This window comes from Hipposideros armiger, unplaced genomic scaffold (genome assembly GCF_001890085.2).
Source record: "Hipposideros armiger isolate ML-2016 unplaced genomic scaffold, ASM189008v1 scaffold_231, whole genome shotgun sequence".
Lineage (NCBI taxonomy): Eukaryota > Metazoa > Chordata > Mammalia > Chiroptera > Hipposideridae > Hipposideros > Hipposideros armiger.
The window spans coordinates 1,282,412-1,299,227 of record NW_017731581.1 but is presented as its reverse complement, the minus strand read 5'-3'; the positions used below and the strand labels follow the sequence as shown (position 1 = coordinate 1,299,227).

Below are 16,816 nucleotides of genomic sequence, written 5' to 3'. Positions count from 1 at the left end.
GCTCCAGGGCCCTGGGGACAGAAGGGCCAGGAAAACTAACTGATGCTCCCCCGGGGTGGGCTAGAGGAGAGAGAACTTGAGAGGCCAAACTCTGGGGAGGGAGAGGGAGGAACAGGGATCCTGGAGACCAAGGTCTTCATTGGAGCAGAGCTACAAAAGGCCTTCGGAGGACAGAAAGACTCTGTGTGACCAGGAGCTCGACCCCAAAGACAGTCGCTTGGTATAGTCACTGAAAGACAGTCTCCAAAGATAGTCTTTGTTCCCAGAGAAAGCCCCTCCAGCAAGCCTGCCTGGCTTGTGCTTCTCCTGGCTGCACACCGCTGGGGTGGGGGGTGGGGGGGCCCTGCCTGTCAGCACCATGGTAAGCCTGGAATGGCCGCCTGTGTTGGCCAGCACCACCAACACCACACTAACACAGCTTGTTCAGGAATGGTACCAACATAAAGGTGTTAAGAAACCTCGTGCTGTGAATCGGACCTTGAGAAACTGAGGTTTGAAATCAAGTCGGCTGCAGCATTGTTCAGGGAGAGATTTTCAAGTGCAGGTCTTATCACGCGTGCGATTCAAAATGTAGTTCCTTCTTTCCGTTGGTCTCATTATCTTATTAATGATTGTACTCTTTGGCTGGAACTTTGTTTTGATAAAACGCCAACTGTTTCATGAATGTTTATTGAGGCCCCAACGAAGCTCCTCCACTCCTCCACGGTGGGGCCAGCACCATCATCGCTCTATAATCCCCACCGACTTAGCCCTGGGGGAGGGGGGGGTCACTTCATTCATGAACGTGAATCCTTCGCACCCCCACCCTCCCGCCCCAAGAGTTTGGAGGGTGGGTGGGAACCTGCCCCAGAAAGTGCAGGGGTTTTAGTTCCACTAAAGGGAAGGGAGGAACGTTCTCCGTAGGGAAAGCGGTGCCTGTCTCTGTCTGTGGAGACCTGGCATCTAGCTGCCCCAGCCCCACATGGCTTGTTAGCAGTGGGGAGGAGCTGGCCCCACCGAGCCAAGCCAATCGGTATCTGCTGCTCTCTCAAGCTGCATTCCAGCCCCATCAAAACACCCCAGGCCACCCTGCAGACTGCAGCCAATACTATTTTATCTTCAGTCCTTTGTGAGAGGCTTGGATTTCCTCCTCCACTCTGGCCAGGCTGCTTCTCAAGGACATATTCTTAGATATCATCTGGGTCTGCTAGAAAGCAGGGCAAGGCTAGTGAGGGGGTGGGGGGGCTTTTATCTTATTTGTTCTGCTGGCTGACATTTCAAGTCTTGTTTTGCTATGTTCTTACTCAGGGATCTAGAAGGCAGGCAGCTGATTTAAAAACTCTCACCAGGGACTACCTCTAGGTTTCCCCAAAGTGTGTTTCATTCGCGACTAGCTGGAGAAATAGGGGTGGGGACTAGGTCACAGAGGACATGCAGTAACTTGCAATAAAACAAACCTGCTGTTGATTGAGGTGACTGAAGGGGTTTGCAGTTTAACTTAGAGGCGAGATGGGTCCTGCCTCCTCAGCAGGGGAAACTGGACCACTGTGACCAGCACTACCAGGAAGAGGGGTGGCGGCCTCTGGCTGCCAGGTGGTGAGAGCAGTGAGCAGGGGTGTCCTGGGACCCCCCCTGGCTTCCCCCAGCTGCTCAGGGTCCTAGTGCTCTCCACCATTCTTGGGTGAAGCCTAGCAACCATTGTTGCTCAACTACTTACGTGGATAACACACAAAGCAGTAAACGCCACCTAATAATTAGGGGCTACAGCCATCCAGTAAAGTAACTAAGGAACGTGTCTGTATGAACTCTGAGGTCAACACTTGTCTATCCCATCCTTTTCCTGGCCTTTGGCAATTTAATTCTGGATAAGGAAATGTTATTAATGAAAAACAAGCAACAGCATTTGTAAAAGTGAAAAAAAACAAGGTTTAAAAAAGTCTATTTCAAGCATTCAGTCCTACTCTGTCATGTGAAGGAAGACACAGTGAGAAGAAGGTGGCTGTCTACAAGCCAGGACGAGGGCTCTCACCAAAACCCAACCACCCTGATCTTGGGTGGCCAGCCTCCAGAACTGTTGAGAAGTACATTTCATTTCTGTTGTTCCAGGCACCCAGCCTGTGGTGTTACAGCTGCCCGAGCTGACTGGATGCCAGTTGCTGATGCTTTCTTTCCCTCTGGACAAGACAATGAGCTCATGAAAACAGCTCTTTGTGAGTGGTGCTGCTTAATATACAGGACTTTGGCTTTCACAGGTAGGAGGAACAACCAGGTAATCTGTGAAAGTACAAGTGGGTTTAGGTGCTGGCTTGGCCCTAACGCTGTGGCTCCCATCTTAGCTGCACACTAGAATCTTTGTGGTGGGGGCGGGGCTTGCAAAGTCTGGATGTCCTGACTACACCCAGGACCAAATATAATAGATCACCAGAGGCAAGGTCCAGACATCGCCAGCATTTAAAGCTCCACAGGTGACTCCAATGTGCAGCCAGATGAGACCCACCACCCTAAAGGTCCAGTACTGGGGTGAGGGGTCCCCCACTAAAAGGAAAGGTGCCAAGTCTTCATTCCTGTTGCAGAGCTGAATGGCCTGCTCTATGGGGATCAATGGGGTGAACGTCAAGTGGGACCGAAGGCGAATCGTTTCAACAGATCAAAACAGCATCCATCATTTCAACAACGAGCAGCATTAAGCTCACAAAAGTACTTTTTATTTGAGGCAAGAAGTCTGACTGAAAGGGTTACAGTTCCAAGCAGCCAAAACCCAATTGTTAGTGGCACTATTTTTCACTTGGTAGATTTAACATAGTCAGAAAACGATACTGAGGCTGTACTTTCCCCAGCTAGACAAGAAGGGCAAAGAAAACTGGAAGAGGCTTCTAATCTACCGATACTGCTCTTCAGACCCAACACCAAGCTGGCCGAGCCCTCGCTGGTTCCGCCGCAGGTCGCTGACCCACCGCTGAGGGACACAGGCCACACTACTCTACACACAGGGAGAATGAGGCAGGATGAACAGCAGCAGGTTACGTGGGAAGAGCAGGCACGTACAGCTTCAAAACTCTTCCTTGAAGGGATAATTCTCGTGGGAGGTGCAGCTGTCAGGAGAAAAGAGGAACACGTGAGCTTTTCAAGAAGAGATTTGAAATGTAACAAGTTATAAAAAGACAGAAATGGTGAGTGTCTCATTTCAGGCAGACATAGTGCCCACTAAACCCCAAGTCAGTTCTGAGACTCAGGTAGTGGGTCTGCCCCTGGGGGCGGCAGCCCGCCCTCCAGACTCCTCGGCCACATGAGATGGGCAGCAGCCCCTTGTGTGCCCAGCACTGTGCCTGGGCACGCAGAGCAGCAAGACCCAATTCCTGCCTCCTGGCAACGCAGTCCAGCTGGCAGGACCGGAGAGCATCTTACTGTCATAAGAGGGTGCTAGAACATCGGAGATGGTAAGAGTCTGTGCGTGTGACAGAGCAAGTGCTCCGAGTCCCGGAGCGAGAGGGCACTGTCCCCTTCAGAAGGCTCCGTGGGAGCTGACGTGAGCCCAGGATTCGAAACACAAAGGAAGTAGCAGGCTAGGCACAGACCGAGGGTGGAGAGCTGCAGGCGTGTCTGCCTGGCTGCACAGTCCCATCTGGCAGGGTCAGTGGCCTGTGCTGAGAATGTAATGGCACTAACGCTGGAAAGACGGGGACTGGGCAGACTGTGAAAGGTCCGGAGTGCGCCCAGCTTGGGACGCTTAACTCTTATTCAAATATTCAAAAGCTCCCCCACTGTCTGCTTTTTTCTTATTTTTGCATCCCATCAAAACTGAGCCATCTAACACTGCCATTAGCCACAGGAGCTCAGTATCGCAATAATTGCCAAAAAGAGGCAATGTATATGTACATATGTGTATGTATAGTTAGAAAAAGCTTCCCGGGAGACCTGGGAATAGGGAAGACAGCCTCTCCCTACTCCAACTCCAAGCCATCCCCATTAAACATCAGTAGCCCACAGAATAATCTGAAAGCAGATTCTGGAACAGCACTGGAGAGGGAAGAGACTCTAACTGCAAAGGGGACCATCGAAGAAAACCACTGTGGTCTGTCCGTCCCGAGACATTCAATCTCCGATGTCGGCAGTGGGCACTGAATGAATGGCACGAAGGCTGTCAACGCGGAATAGAAGACCCTTGGAGAATGATTCACTTCTCTCTCTTGCCCACTGGATCCAAAAGGGATTTTAGTATCTAAAGGTTAAATACCATTTACACAAACAGGGACCTCAGAAAGGACCCTGGTTTGGGGCTGCCAGCGATAAACTGTTTGTGGCCTGTTTTTGAATCTGAGGCCATGGTGTGACAGCAACACGTTCACCAAGCACGTTCACACCTGAAGCGCAGACAGTGGTCGTCCCAGGTGCCATCGTGGCGGCCGTCTGCTGGGGACAGTGGTGAATGCCACCAGCAGTGCAAGCTCTGAACTGGAGAGAGAGAGCACCCTGCCCTGTCTTAGGGAAGGCTCGCATTTGGCTTGGAAGAGTAACTAACTATACTCAAGGAGACAGAGTAGAAACAGAGAGCTCAGGCAACAAAAATTGTTGTTTTCCAGTGGAAAATGGGGCGTTTCTTCTTGAAGGCAGAAAAGGAGTTTTAAACTTCATTTAGTTATTATGCTGGTAGGAAGAGAAAATAAACCACCTTCCTTGTCATTGCCTTAAGAATCCAAAAACAACACATCAGAGGGAACACAAGGAGCCAGCGAATGTGCAGCTAGAGGGCTGCAGGTGACTCTGCCATCCAGAGGGGCTGAGTGACTTTCTCAAGAGCCAAGTGGCTTACTGGTGCTATAACTGCGACTGCCTCGCGCCCCAAGCACCATGGTCTTCCTACTAATCCCTTTTTATTAAAAATCACTGTAAGACAGGCAAATTCTTCCAGGAAGATGGGACAGGAGCCACCTGGTATCCTCTGGTTTCGGATGAGCCACTGGGATTTGAAAATTAAATGTCAAAAATGCGGTTGCTGCAGGCTAGGCTAACAATGCACCTGGAGCAGGAGGAAATACCAGAGCAGGTATCTGGGCATTTTCTCCATGGCTGTGTGTAGTTCCTGGCACAGGCTTCAACGTTTACTGGGGCACATGGATGAGAACACAAGGTAATGTGCAAAAGGTGGGAGAGCTGCGATGGCAGGACCTGGGCTGCGGGAGTTACGCTTTTGCTCCGCAGTGTCTAATACTCGCACGGGACTCACTCACCTCACCAAGGCACAGATGCGCCAGTTCCTATTGTAGCTGAGTAAGGTGGTCATATCCTCCGGGCTCAGTTCAAAGTCAAAGACCTAGAAAGAAAAAAAAACATCCAATAAGCTCTGCAAGTGAAGAACAGACAGACTACCCCAGCAGCTGTGTGCGGGTCCGCGGATGAGATGCCGCCCTGCTGGGGGCGAGAAGGGAGACCCAACTGAGAGCAAGTTGACTGCATTACTATTCAGAGAAGACCCAAGTTTGGGCTGGGTACTGTGTGGCATAAGGAAGATAGTCCTTCCCTTCTAGAACCTCCAAGCAAAACGATCCTCTTTATTCTACTTAGTTCATTTCAAGACCACTACTAAGCACTTCAACTGCGGTAAGCACCAGGGAATACAAAGATGGGTAAGACGTGTCTCTGCCTCAGTTTACAATGAAGCAAAGGAAAGACAACAGCTACCACACAAGGAGTCATTAATCGCACACTGCATGAAAGGTGCTCCACAAAGCACCCAGGAAGCCCAGAGGAATTAGGGATGAATTCCAGCTGGAGAACTAAACACTGGGATCAAAGGATTTGAGACAGGCCTGAGAAGTCAAATAAGGTTTTCACCAAGGGCAAGAGAGATGTACGGATGGAATGCTCTACATGAAGAACCACAGTCCGCCAGGGAGAATCTGGCAGCGCGGAGGCCAGCGGTGCCCCAAGCAGCACCGGGTAAGATCGCAAGGGCGCTCGGCGCCAGAGGATCACAGAACGTGCAGGAAGAAAGCCTGCTGCAGACCTGTGATTACAACTGTGCAAAAATGTGCGAGGACTGCATAGTAAGAGGCGAAAATAAAATAATGTCGTACTATGAGATCAGTCATTTAAAAACGTTCCTGTTCTAACACCTTGAGAAAATAAAATCGCGAAGAACACCTAAAGTAGGAAGAAAACTCTCCCCTACTACATGATAAGCTCCCTTCCCTCCCCGGGCTTCACCCCGGTCCCCAGGTGACCAACACCATGTGCACAGCCAGAGCCTGTGGCCAGGGGACCATGGACACCCAGGTGCTCGCTGTGCAAAAAGCTGCGTGGAGCCAAAGCTTCGGTGAAGATGGCGTGGCCCTGGAGGAGCTGCTTGGCTTAGCGAGAGCAGAGGCTCATGGATAACTGGACCCCTGGAGCAGCTCTTCTCCCACACGGACCCCCCATCACTGGTGTGAGGGGGGCTGGCTCGTCTGCTCTAGCAGTGCTCCGAACGGCCACACACAACACCTCACTGGTACCCCATCAGCCCTGCTGCTCTGCCCGTTGTGGGGCGGGATCCTGGCAGACGTGGGCAGGCTAACGGCCTGTGGGGGTCTTTGCAGTTCCCGGGCTCATCACCAGCACAGCAGCGTTGCCCGAGTGCTCACGAAGGTACCAAGCACCGTGCGAAGCCCTTCCTTTGATGTTTTATTTAATCTTCATGACAGCCCTCGAAATCGGTATTGTTTTACAGATGGGTAAACTGAGGCGCAGTAACTAGCAAAGCCCCAATGCAAACCCAGGCAGTGTTACTCTAGAACAGCATTTCTCAGGGCCAACCCTGCGTCAGTCACGGGGGAGCCTCGGCACAGGGCCTGCCGGGCACAGCGCCCCCACCCCCAAGTGGCCACTGTCCCGAATCCTCGGTGGGCCCTGCAGCTTACTGAGGGTGGCGCCCTGACTGAGAGGTGACAGAAGGTGGGGATCCCACATGCGACATTCCAGGGACGGGATGAGAGGCCCTGTGAAGAGCCTTCCAGGAAAGCCTGGGTCGACTCGCTGGGACCTTACCTGCAGGTTCTCAGCAATGCGTTCGGGCGTCACAGACTTGGGGATCACGACCAAATTCCTCTGTATGGGGAACCGGATCAGAACCTGCAAATCGATGTGCCGAGTGTGCATGAACACCAGGAACTCTTATGTCATTATCTCACTTCGTCTTATACATCCATAACCGGGAGGGGAAAATTTCAGGACTTGACAGGTGAGAAAACCGAGGTGCAGACTTGTTACGGTGACGCACATAAGCGTGTGGGCGGGTGGCACTCAAACTCTGACCCCAGAGCCCTGCTCTCTGCCACCACGCCACGTGCCTCCGTGTCTCGTCTCAGATGTACTACTTGCAGGAGACTGCCCACTGCCAGGTGGGAGGAAGCACGTTTCCCATGAGCTCACAGTGAGAGCTTTTCTGAGTGCAGAGGTGAGCTTTCACCTGCAGTTAGCAACTGCTGAGCCCCGCAGAAGCCTGGGAAGGTGCTGGGGCAGGTACTGTTATTCCCAGGCCCTACGGAAGTCTTCTAGCTCCCCAGTCGGTACCCTACACACCCCAGGACCCCAAGCCGCACATCCAGGGAGGGCTTGACGGGGCTCAGTCACCCTCCCTCCTGGCCCACTGGGACCACCACAAATACAGAAGTTCTGGGAACAGTCATGAGCACCTGGAAATGGCCGTACCTGGGCTGTGCTTTTTTTGTACTTGTCAGCTATTGCTTTGATCCTGGGATCCTCTAGGAGGGAAGGGTCCTCAGGCTTGGCCCTGCAGACAGGAAGGTGGCTTGTGTGAATAACTATCATCACTGCCACTCAAGGCAGCCAGCACCCGTACCCCTAACACCCATCAAACTCAGAGGGCAGCCCACCAGTGTCCTCCCAACCCTTTGGAAAAAAACAGGCCTCTTGCTACTAGAAATGCCAACCAGGAAACCCAATTAAGAGGCTCCCAGGAAGGTCTGCAAATCGGCCCTAGAAGCATTTTCCTTGATGCTGAATGTTTCTTTTTAGCCATTTCTAATCTTCACCAACTGACAAGAAAACACGGTCCCATGGAAACTCACCAGGGTCTGTCGGGGGAGCCCAGGGGACTGTAAGCAGTCACCACAATGCCTTTGGACTGGCAATACTGGACTAATTTCTCCTGAGTCAGGTATGGGTGGCACTCGATCTGCAAATGCAAACAAGGCGTGGTGGCAGCACTGTGGGCACAGCTCATGGGACACTCAGGAAGTCTCCCCATGCTAAGTCCCTCCCCTCACCAGATAGAAACTTATGCTTCACCAATGTCCTGTCTCCCAGATACGCTGTAACTACTGTCTCCGCTTGCCAGCGAGTGGCCTTGACGTTAACAGTGATAATCTTGTTACCATGTACTGTGGCCGTGAGCACTAAGGATTTCTTCTGGCTTTGGCCATTTATCAACTGTGTCAGGTCCAGGGATTTCAATGTCTGCACGCTGCTAATCTGTGACACCCTGAGCCATCGCAAGCCAGCCTCAGACCCTTTCTCTCCTGCAAGTTTCACTCCCGGATGTGCCACTGTTGTTCTGAACCATAAATGAGGTCTCTGCCAAGGCCCTGGAGCTGGCCTCCTGGCTGCCATGGATTAGAAATTGTTCTGAACCATAAATGACGTCTCTGCCAAGGCCCTGGAGCTGNAGCAGAGGGGGTGAAGATCTGTGAACATACAGAATTGCTAACATAGGTTCTAGTAATTTTAAGCAGGTCACAGAGAAGTTTGTCATTCCCCATCAGCATGGGCTTGGCTGCGATGCCTGATAACTTCCTGGCTACCAGCTCCTGTTTCATTCTCCCTGGCCAGACCCATGCTCTTGCGGAGAAAGTCTAGCAGAAAAGATCTCTGTGCACCGGCAAAGTGCAAGTGGTATTAAGAGGTTTGGCACCTTTATAAAAGAAGCATATTCATTCAACAAATTCTTTCATTTACCCAACAAATATTAACTGGATATTTAATACCAGGGTCCTGGGGTTACAGAGATAAACAGGAACAAGTCTCTGACCCTATAAAACCTCCTTTGTAGAGGGAGAGACAGAAAACATATCTAAAAACAAGCCAATGGAATATCTGGCCAGATCTGATAAGCCATATGATGAAAACCAAAGAAATGATAAGGCTAGACATGAGGGCAGGGTTGACTGCCNGTTGAATGAATAGCGCGCATTCCTCTGAAGAGCTGTTTACCTGGTTAACCACCGGCTTGTGTTTTAAGCCAGGTTTGTTTAACATCTTCTCAATTTGGAGATGGTTGAAGTTGGAGATCCCAATAGATTTCACCAGCCCTTCATCCACCAGCTCTTCCATGGCCTACAGACAAAAGAGGGTGTGCTGGCTGCTGACATGTGCCCAAAAGGACAAGGATCAGAAGCATGTTTTGCATCCATCCTGCCCTTACTACCCAGTGCCAGCGAGTTAGACCTTTGAGGAGCCAGGAGACGCCAAGACAAGAGGCAGGCTGGCTTTCATGGGACAGAAAGAGCAAAAACAGTGACAAAAGGACAAAAATGCAGTGAAAGAAACGGCAGAGCAGATCGGTCATACCTCATCCAGTCACAGGGACAACAGGGCACCAGCACTAAAGAAGAAAGCAAAACTGGGGGCTGCCTTACCTCCCATGTTTCCAGAAAGTTGGTGCTGCCAGGAATCACGGTGCCTTTGGCATCCAACGGGAAAAATTCATTTCCGGGCTGTGGTTACAACCAAAACAGTCAGTCAGTCACAGCCCTTCCTAGGCCTGCTGGGGGAGCTGCATCTTGGAATGCAACGTTCTAAAAGTATTCTAAACTGCAATAGCTGGCTAAGGTTTTAGAAGATAACCAAGGGTATACATCTGTGTGTCAGTGTGAAAAAGACACAGGCAGGCAACTCCTACAGCCCTCAGACACTTGTTCTAACAAATGGTTTGGAGCTGTCAGGTGGAGGAGGGTAGTTCTCGGTCGGCGAGATGAACCCCACCATGGGCTGGAGCATGTGGCTGGGGGAAGGACTCAAGAAGAGGACGCAGGAGGGCCACATCCTGGCAGGATCACTGATCACTAGCCTACAGGAGCGGCCACCCTGCCGAGCCTCGTTGGCTTATCATGAAAAACAAGAGATGCAACTCAGGCCCTGACACAGCACAATAAAACAGAGCTATAGGGTGACACCCATACTTTCAATATGGCTGACGAAACAGAAAGCTGAGCCCGTGGCTAGAATGAAGGCAAAGGGCGTAACAACGCTAGATTCCTTTTGTGTAAAGAGCCACGCGGCCAACAAATACAAACTTCCACAGGACAGGGCATGTCTGTGGAATGAAGGGATAGGCACACATACGTATGTGCAGGGTATGAATGTGGATGTGCCTATGGGTGGGCCGGAGATCGCTGATGATGCCAAGGCCATGTGTAGAAATGTCACCTGGGCCATGTCTGCTGTCACAAAGCTGTAAATTATACAATCACCAAATGACCCAGGGAGTGCAGTGTTCCTCAAACTCTGTAATGTTCATCCAAGTCACCCAGGGTTCCGATTCAGACGCCTTACATGGGGCCCGAGACTGATTTCTAACAGCTCCCAGGTGATGCCCCTGCTGCTGGTCTACGGACTGTATCTTGAGCAGTGAGGACACACACAGAGCATGTCCTCACTCGTCACCGGCTAATGAGGGAGGATATAACATGTCCTAGGTTACACCTGAGCCCCGTGCCCCGTACCTTGAAGCATGTTGGCCAATGGATAAGGTAGAGGTCCAGGTAGTCCAGCTTCAGGTCGCTCAGCGTCTTCTGGCAGGCCACTTTCACCAGGTGTTTCTCATGGTACGTGCTCCACAGCTGAAGCCAGCGAGAGAACACATCTTACCCCTGCTGCGCAGGTAGCTGGCTCCTGGCTGGGAGCCGGATGTTCGCAGCTGAAGGACTCGCTTTTCCCTCCCACAAACCCACCCGTGTCACCGTGATGCTAGAGATGGTGGAGAAGGAGAGTGCATTTCACAACGTGGATCCTAACTTTCCAAAGGAAGGGAAGATACTCAGATCAAGGATAGATACCCCTCAGAAGGACCAAAGTAAAGGCAAAAACATATTGGGTTGTCAGAAAAGTCATGACGTATTTTTTTCTATGTTTTTCATTGCAAAAACGAGTCATGACTTTTCCGACAACCCAGCAGAATGGACAGGTCGGCAAGCCGGCCCAAGGCCCTACGTGAGTTCTCAGGGCTATCTTCCTACTAGGCTGGTCTTCGTGGAGCCAGCCTCTCTCCCCCAGCAGGTGTTCTCTGGGCACCAACAGCCACCAGGTAAAAAAATGGCGGCCCGCAGTGGCGATCCAGTCTGCAGACGGGAACCAACCTGCATCCTCAAAGAAAAGTCCCTGGAAAGGGAGCACCAACCCACAACCTCAGGGGCTCTGACCACTGGGTCCAGATGGAATGACCATCCAACAGGCAGCCATGGATGGGCGAGCTCTGGAACCCTCTCTGGTCTTGAGTCGACATGTTTCCCCTGGAAGAATCGCCTGCCGAGTGATAACTGTGGCTGAACCAAGAGGCCGCAGAGTACGGCCTTGGCTCCTAAGCTGACGCCGCCACTGGATAACCGAGAACGAGAACCCCGTCCCCCAGGCTCCCGTGAAAGCGGCACCTTGCTGACGATGAAGAGGTCTTCCCGCTTCACCGCCTTCTCCTTGAGCTTCTCCTGGATGGCCACGCCCACCTCGTGCTCGTTCTGGTACACGAGCGCGCAGTCAATGTGGCGGTACCCCAGGTCAATCGCCACCTTCACAGCTTCCGTCACTTTGCCTGGAGGGGACTGAAAGGAAAGGAAACAGAAGGCACGGAGTGAAAACCCAAAATGAAACAGAACACGGCGTTTGCACACCACCCAGGGAGGAGGGCAGGGTGAACCTCCCACCCCGCACTGAAGCGCCTGTTCCCGGAAGGCCAGCTATGGAAGGCCCAAGTACGTTCCTGAGGCGGATTCTAAACTATTTGCTCTCAGACAGAATGAGGTGAAGTGCCCCATTGCTTCGCTTTATCGTCATCTGACAACAACAACGTAAGAGCAGCATAGGTCACTTTCAAAAGATGTGCCAAGGCCACCCTGCTTCCTTGTTTCTTCACATCTGTTGGTTTACAAACCACTGGATAAAAAAGCCTCCACTATCTGAATCTGTTTGGTTCTCAGAACAATAAATCAAGGATACAATTTCCTTCAAGTAGCTCAAAATATTTCAAAAATCGCTGTAAATGTTTATCCAATTCCCATCTGGTTTCCGAGTGCAGTCAGAAAATGCCTGTCCTTGACTCGCTCCTGTGTGCATGGATTTGGAGATTGGCAATCACTTGTTTTTAAGCAGCACTGGGAGATTATCATCAAGTCAAAAGGTTACTGATGCAGAGTCAGAGGTCTGGCCTCCGATTCTCACTGTAGAAGAATTCTGGAAGCTCACCATACAGTGCGTGGTTAGACCTGCAAAGAAGCTGCACGGCGTCTGTGCCCAAACCATCTGAGTGATCAGGACAGGTGTGGGGGCCTGGCTACTGCAGAGGAGGAGGTGCCTGCATAGCTACTGAGGTCCACCCACACTGACTGCACACACTTATTCCATCTGCTGCTCAGACCACAGAGGTGAAAAGTAAACAGGTGTGCCACGAGCTGTTGAATGAAGAGCTGTTGAATGAATAGCGCGCATTCCTCTGAAGAGCTGGGGTAGAAAAGAATAAAAAGGAAAACTCCCCCAGGGCCATGGGGGGGGGGAGGAGTTGCGGACACCTGTTGTTTTGACAACAGCTGTTGTGAAGGGGTGGGGGCAGAAGACAGAGCTTCGGGAACAAGGGCATGACCTGAGCCTGTTAGCACCCTGACCTTGCTGGCCACCGTGGAGGGAGCAGGGAGGTGGGGTGGCGATGCTAACCTCAGGTGTAGATCAGGGAACGTCTTCAGATGACCTGGCGATCTCCTACTTCCCTGGAGGACCCCAGAAGCTGCACCTGCAGCTTTCCCCACCCTTCGTAGTTCAAAGAGCAGAGAGCAGAGCTCGTCGGCATAGCCAGATGATACCAATTACCACAACCTCTCCGTGGCATTCTGGGCACGGCTGTCACTGATGTGGGCAGTGAGAGCGCAGCACACCTGTTCCCAAGAAAGAACCAGTGCGGCACCCAGGTGGGGAAACTGCTCGGCGTGCATTTCACTTTCCTCAGACTTCAAGGCAGCCTGACAGATTTTCTCTGCAGAGCCCTGTACTGTGCCAGCCTAGCACCTCACAGCCCCCGACCCTGGGCGGAGGGGTGGGCACATTTCTCAGGCCCAGCCTAGTCATGCCCTGTATCTGCCACAGCAACGGGAGCAGGGGCAGAGGCGTGACCCACACCAGGATCACAAGATTCAACCTTTGGACTTCCGCTGGCACCACCAAAATAAGATTTCACTGTGGCAAGACCTCGCTGTGCTGGGAGGATGTGAGCCAGAAGAAAACGGGGACGAGAGACAGATAAGTGTTGAGAGGGACCTCTCCTGGTGACATCATTTATATCCTTGACTCTGTTACAACTGAGGTCATTCTTAAGTCAATAAATCCCCACCTAAAACACATTTTTTTTTTCCTCTGCTTAAGCTTAAGTCGGTTCCTTGGCACCAGAAGTGTGTAGACCCAGAGAAGGGTCTGAATGGTACGACACAGCCCCCATGACATGAAACGTCTAGGAGAAAAAGAGCTGTAGCCACTTGCAGCATCTCCCTGCGTTCTCACAAAGATAAGCAAATGGTATTTAGGTCACTGTATCTTTTGTCCAGAATCTCTGAAGGACTATGTACACACATAGGGGAAAAGGGATTAAGCCACCAATCATAAAACTTTTGTACTTAAAAAAAAAAAAAAAAGGAAACCTACTTCAAGCCTATACTTATACCATTTCTTTCACTGTCACCTCTTCCATCATGCCTGCACACAACTCAATACAAGCAAGCCTCATCTATCTCCTCACCCCCCAAAATCTAAGGTTATCTTACTTTTTCGTATCAATTCAACACACGTATCTTTTGGGTACCTGCTATTTACCAGGCCACTGGGAGAAGTGCTAGAAATAGATGTGAACAAGGCAGACACCACCCTAGTTTTGGATGAACTCAAGTCTGCAGAGTGAATGATCTAAAGGCACAGATTTCCGTAATGTTATTTAAAACAAATATACAGCTTTTCAGGGGGTTTAATGCTCAGGTGGATGATTAAAAACCCACTTTCACCAACTTTTACTCCTTATTTAGCTTCGAGTAGTTGATTTTCAAACAACAGGTCTAAGGTCAGGACCATAATTGCTGAAAACAAGATAGATTAATAATTTCGGAATACATCCCACCAAGTAAGGCTAAGTATTGTTCTGTGGAACTTCTGTTCCAGTTGTATGTGCATGTCTGTGAGCTAGATCGTTACAGAAATCGTGATTAAGTATTGCCAAGAAAACATCTTTTCACATCCATTCCAAGAGAACAACAACCTGCAACAGATGGAATTTAACTCTGTATTATGGTCACAGTTCAATTACACCCTTCGAACCACCCCTGGACTTTTGGAAGGAAACACAAAATTGCATATGCTCTGATCGCTTTGGCCAAGAGCCACTTTCTGTGTGAGGCAACTCCAGGATCCTTTTCTTAACCCCGTCATAGTTACTAATTTTCGACGGCAGATTTAAGGTGGAAGTCAACGACATCCTCTGTTCCATTTCAAACCATTTCACAGGGCACCCAATCCTGTCTTTTCTTTCCTTGTCTGTGGGTAAATATCCAGTGCCCAGGGCCACATTCAAAGTTCCTGGGAAAACCTGGGTCATAGCTATGGAATGTAACATATAATACCCAAAATTAACTTATAAGCAGCTTAAAAATATTGGGTTTTGCCCCAGTGTCCATTAATACCTTCTGTGCCCCCTAATTTTCGGATAATCAGGTTATCCATTTTATTCCTCACTATTTCTTTAGGGACGTTCAGTGGTGTTCAGGTTTCCGGAGCCAGATTTAAGAGCGCTACCGGTTTCCCACGGGCCCTAACCACCCATCCCCAGGTGCTCTTTGTGGAGCTCTGCCCCGCACACGACACCCCTAAGCTGCCATGCAGAGGTAGAGGAGTTCAGCCCTGCGGGCCATGGGTCCTGGGCAAACCCGTGCTCCTACCTAATTTAATTATCTGCAGTCTCCAGGCTTACCTTGAGTTGCTTATTCCTGAGAGAGAAAAACGGAAACGATTAAGGATAATTTAGAAGGAAGCCAAAGGGGCGGCGCAACAAGTGCCCCTAAAAAGAGAGGCACGCAGACGCTCAGCGCCCCTCCCCCCGCTGCATCTGTTTCTCGGCTCCATCTCGCGGGCTCCTCCCGACCCCCATCCCCAGGGCCGGAGCAACGGGGACTCGGGAAGCACCCCCTTCCCTTCGGTTTCTTTGAGGGATTTTTCCAGCTGGGATCAGATACCAAGTGCGACCTAGCGGCTCCACCCATCAAGTGTCTACAGGGGCTGCTTTCCGGGGGTTCACTCCCAAGCCCCTCACGCCAGCGCCTGGCCCGCCTCGGTTCCCGCATCCCGGCGGGGCCCACCCGAGCAAGCCCAGGGCCCCGGCCGATCCCAGTGTGGCTCCTCGGAGGCCGAACGTCCCCCCCGCGGGAACCGCTGAGGGGTCACTCCAGGTCCCTTCCCAGCCCCAGGCTGCGCGGAGCCCGAAGCGAGCCGCGGAACGTGCCCGGCGCGGCACCTACCTTCCAGGTGCCCAGCCCCAGGATGGGCATCTTGGCGCCGTTGGAGAGCACGAGGTGGTTGGCCATGGCGACCGACCTCCACAGACCCTCACCCAAGACCCACGCCGCGGTGGCGCCGGCGCGGACCTTTAAGTAACCTCGGCCGAGGGGGACGGGGGCGGGTACGCTTCGCAACCGTCTACGCGAAGTCGGCTCCTGATTGGCCCGCCCGAAGCCGAGGTTGCGGCTACCAGACTCGGCTTCGGAGCTTCGCGGGGACGCTTCTTCCGCTAGGTCCTAGAGGAGCCGGGGTTTTTTCCGCTAGAATTGCAGGCCCGCGCCCCGCGCGGTAGGAGAGAGACCTCGCCAACCCCTGTGGCGCTTGGAATCGCGAATGCTTAAGCAAAAGGAACAGACATCCTACAAATATGTAGCTTGGGGAGGAATTTCGGTGTATATCTTTCTGGTTTTTTGTTTTTTCTTCTTTCTTTCTTTTTTTTTTTTTTAAGAGTCCGAAGGATACGTTTGTCTATTGTCCAATCCCAGTATCATGCTCTTTGGGAACTTGACAAATGTCCGGTCCTTAGTTTTTAGGAACCATGCTGGCTACTGGTAGCTTTCAGCGCGCTTTGCTCTTAGGAAACTGCATTCCAGAGAAATTGCTTGCAATCTTGTTGCATAACACCTTCTCCAGATTTCGGGTTGCCCAGCCTGTGTGTAGCTCCTGGGGCCATCTTCACACCCTACCCTAGGTGTGAGCTATGTCTGTACACAAGCCTTCCTCCCAAAGCAGCATTTCTGCAGGTCAGGAAGCCTTGATGAGCTTGATCTAGAACTCACAGAAGATACCAATCTTTAGAAGTGAGAATCTATGAATGCAGCAAGTTTCAAACTGGTAAGTTAGCAAAACTCTAGAAGAAGGGTGAATAGGCAGAAACCCACAAAAGAAAAGCCAGCTTTAATATTGAAGCTTCAAGTACTTCAAATTCGGAGGTGCTAAATAGTATAATAAATCCATCAGCCCTAATTGGTAGGTAAAAAGATATTATTTTCCAAGATAACCAAAGCAAAGCTGTGGGTGAGCTTTGAAGACAACTTTGGTTTCCTTC

The 16,816-nt window shown here is 51.2% G+C and overlaps 1 protein-coding gene across 2 annotated transcripts; it reads right to left on the bottom strand.

Annotated features, from left to right (window-relative positions):
* Positions 1-2,644: 2,644 nt before the first annotated feature.
* AKR1B1 (aldo-keto reductase family 1 member B) lies at positions 2,645-15,897 on the bottom strand. 2 transcript variants are annotated; one of them, XM_019654819.1, is made up of 10 exons: positions 15,729-15,897; positions 11,622-11,789; positions 10,698-10,814; positions 9,612-9,689; positions 9,187-9,309; positions 8,046-8,152; positions 7,666-7,747; positions 7,003-7,086; positions 5,208-5,290; positions 2,645-3,071 (listed from the first exon to the last, which is right to left on the bottom strand). In XM_019654819.1, the coding sequence occupies exons 1-10, from the start codon at positions 15,792-15,794 to the stop codon at positions 3,029-3,031; spliced, it is 951 nt and encodes a 316-aa protein (XP_019510364.1). In that variant the 5' UTR covers positions 15,795-15,897; the 3' UTR covers positions 2,645-3,028. The 2 variants fall into 2 exon arrangements, with proteins under 2 accessions (XP_019510364.1, XP_019510365.1); XM_019654820.1 differs by lacking the exon at positions 15,729-15,897 and adding an exon at positions 12,430-12,522.
* Positions 15,898-16,816: the final 919 nt, after the last annotated feature.

Bases quoted from the DNA above. Each gene is read 5' to 3' on its own strand.
- AKR1B1 (XM_019654819.1), bottom strand. From the start codon at position 15,794: ATGGCCAACCACCTCGTGCTCTCCAACGGCGCCAAGATGCCCATCCTG. The intron at 9,690-10,697 runs GTACGGGGCACG...TTGTAACCACAG, and splicing joins ATTGGCCAACATGCTTCAAG to CCCGGAAATGAATTTTTCCC. The intron at 8,153-9,186 runs GTAAACAGCTCT...TTGCATTTGCAG, and splicing joins ACAAGCCGGTGGTTAACCAG to ATCGAGTGCCACCCATACCT.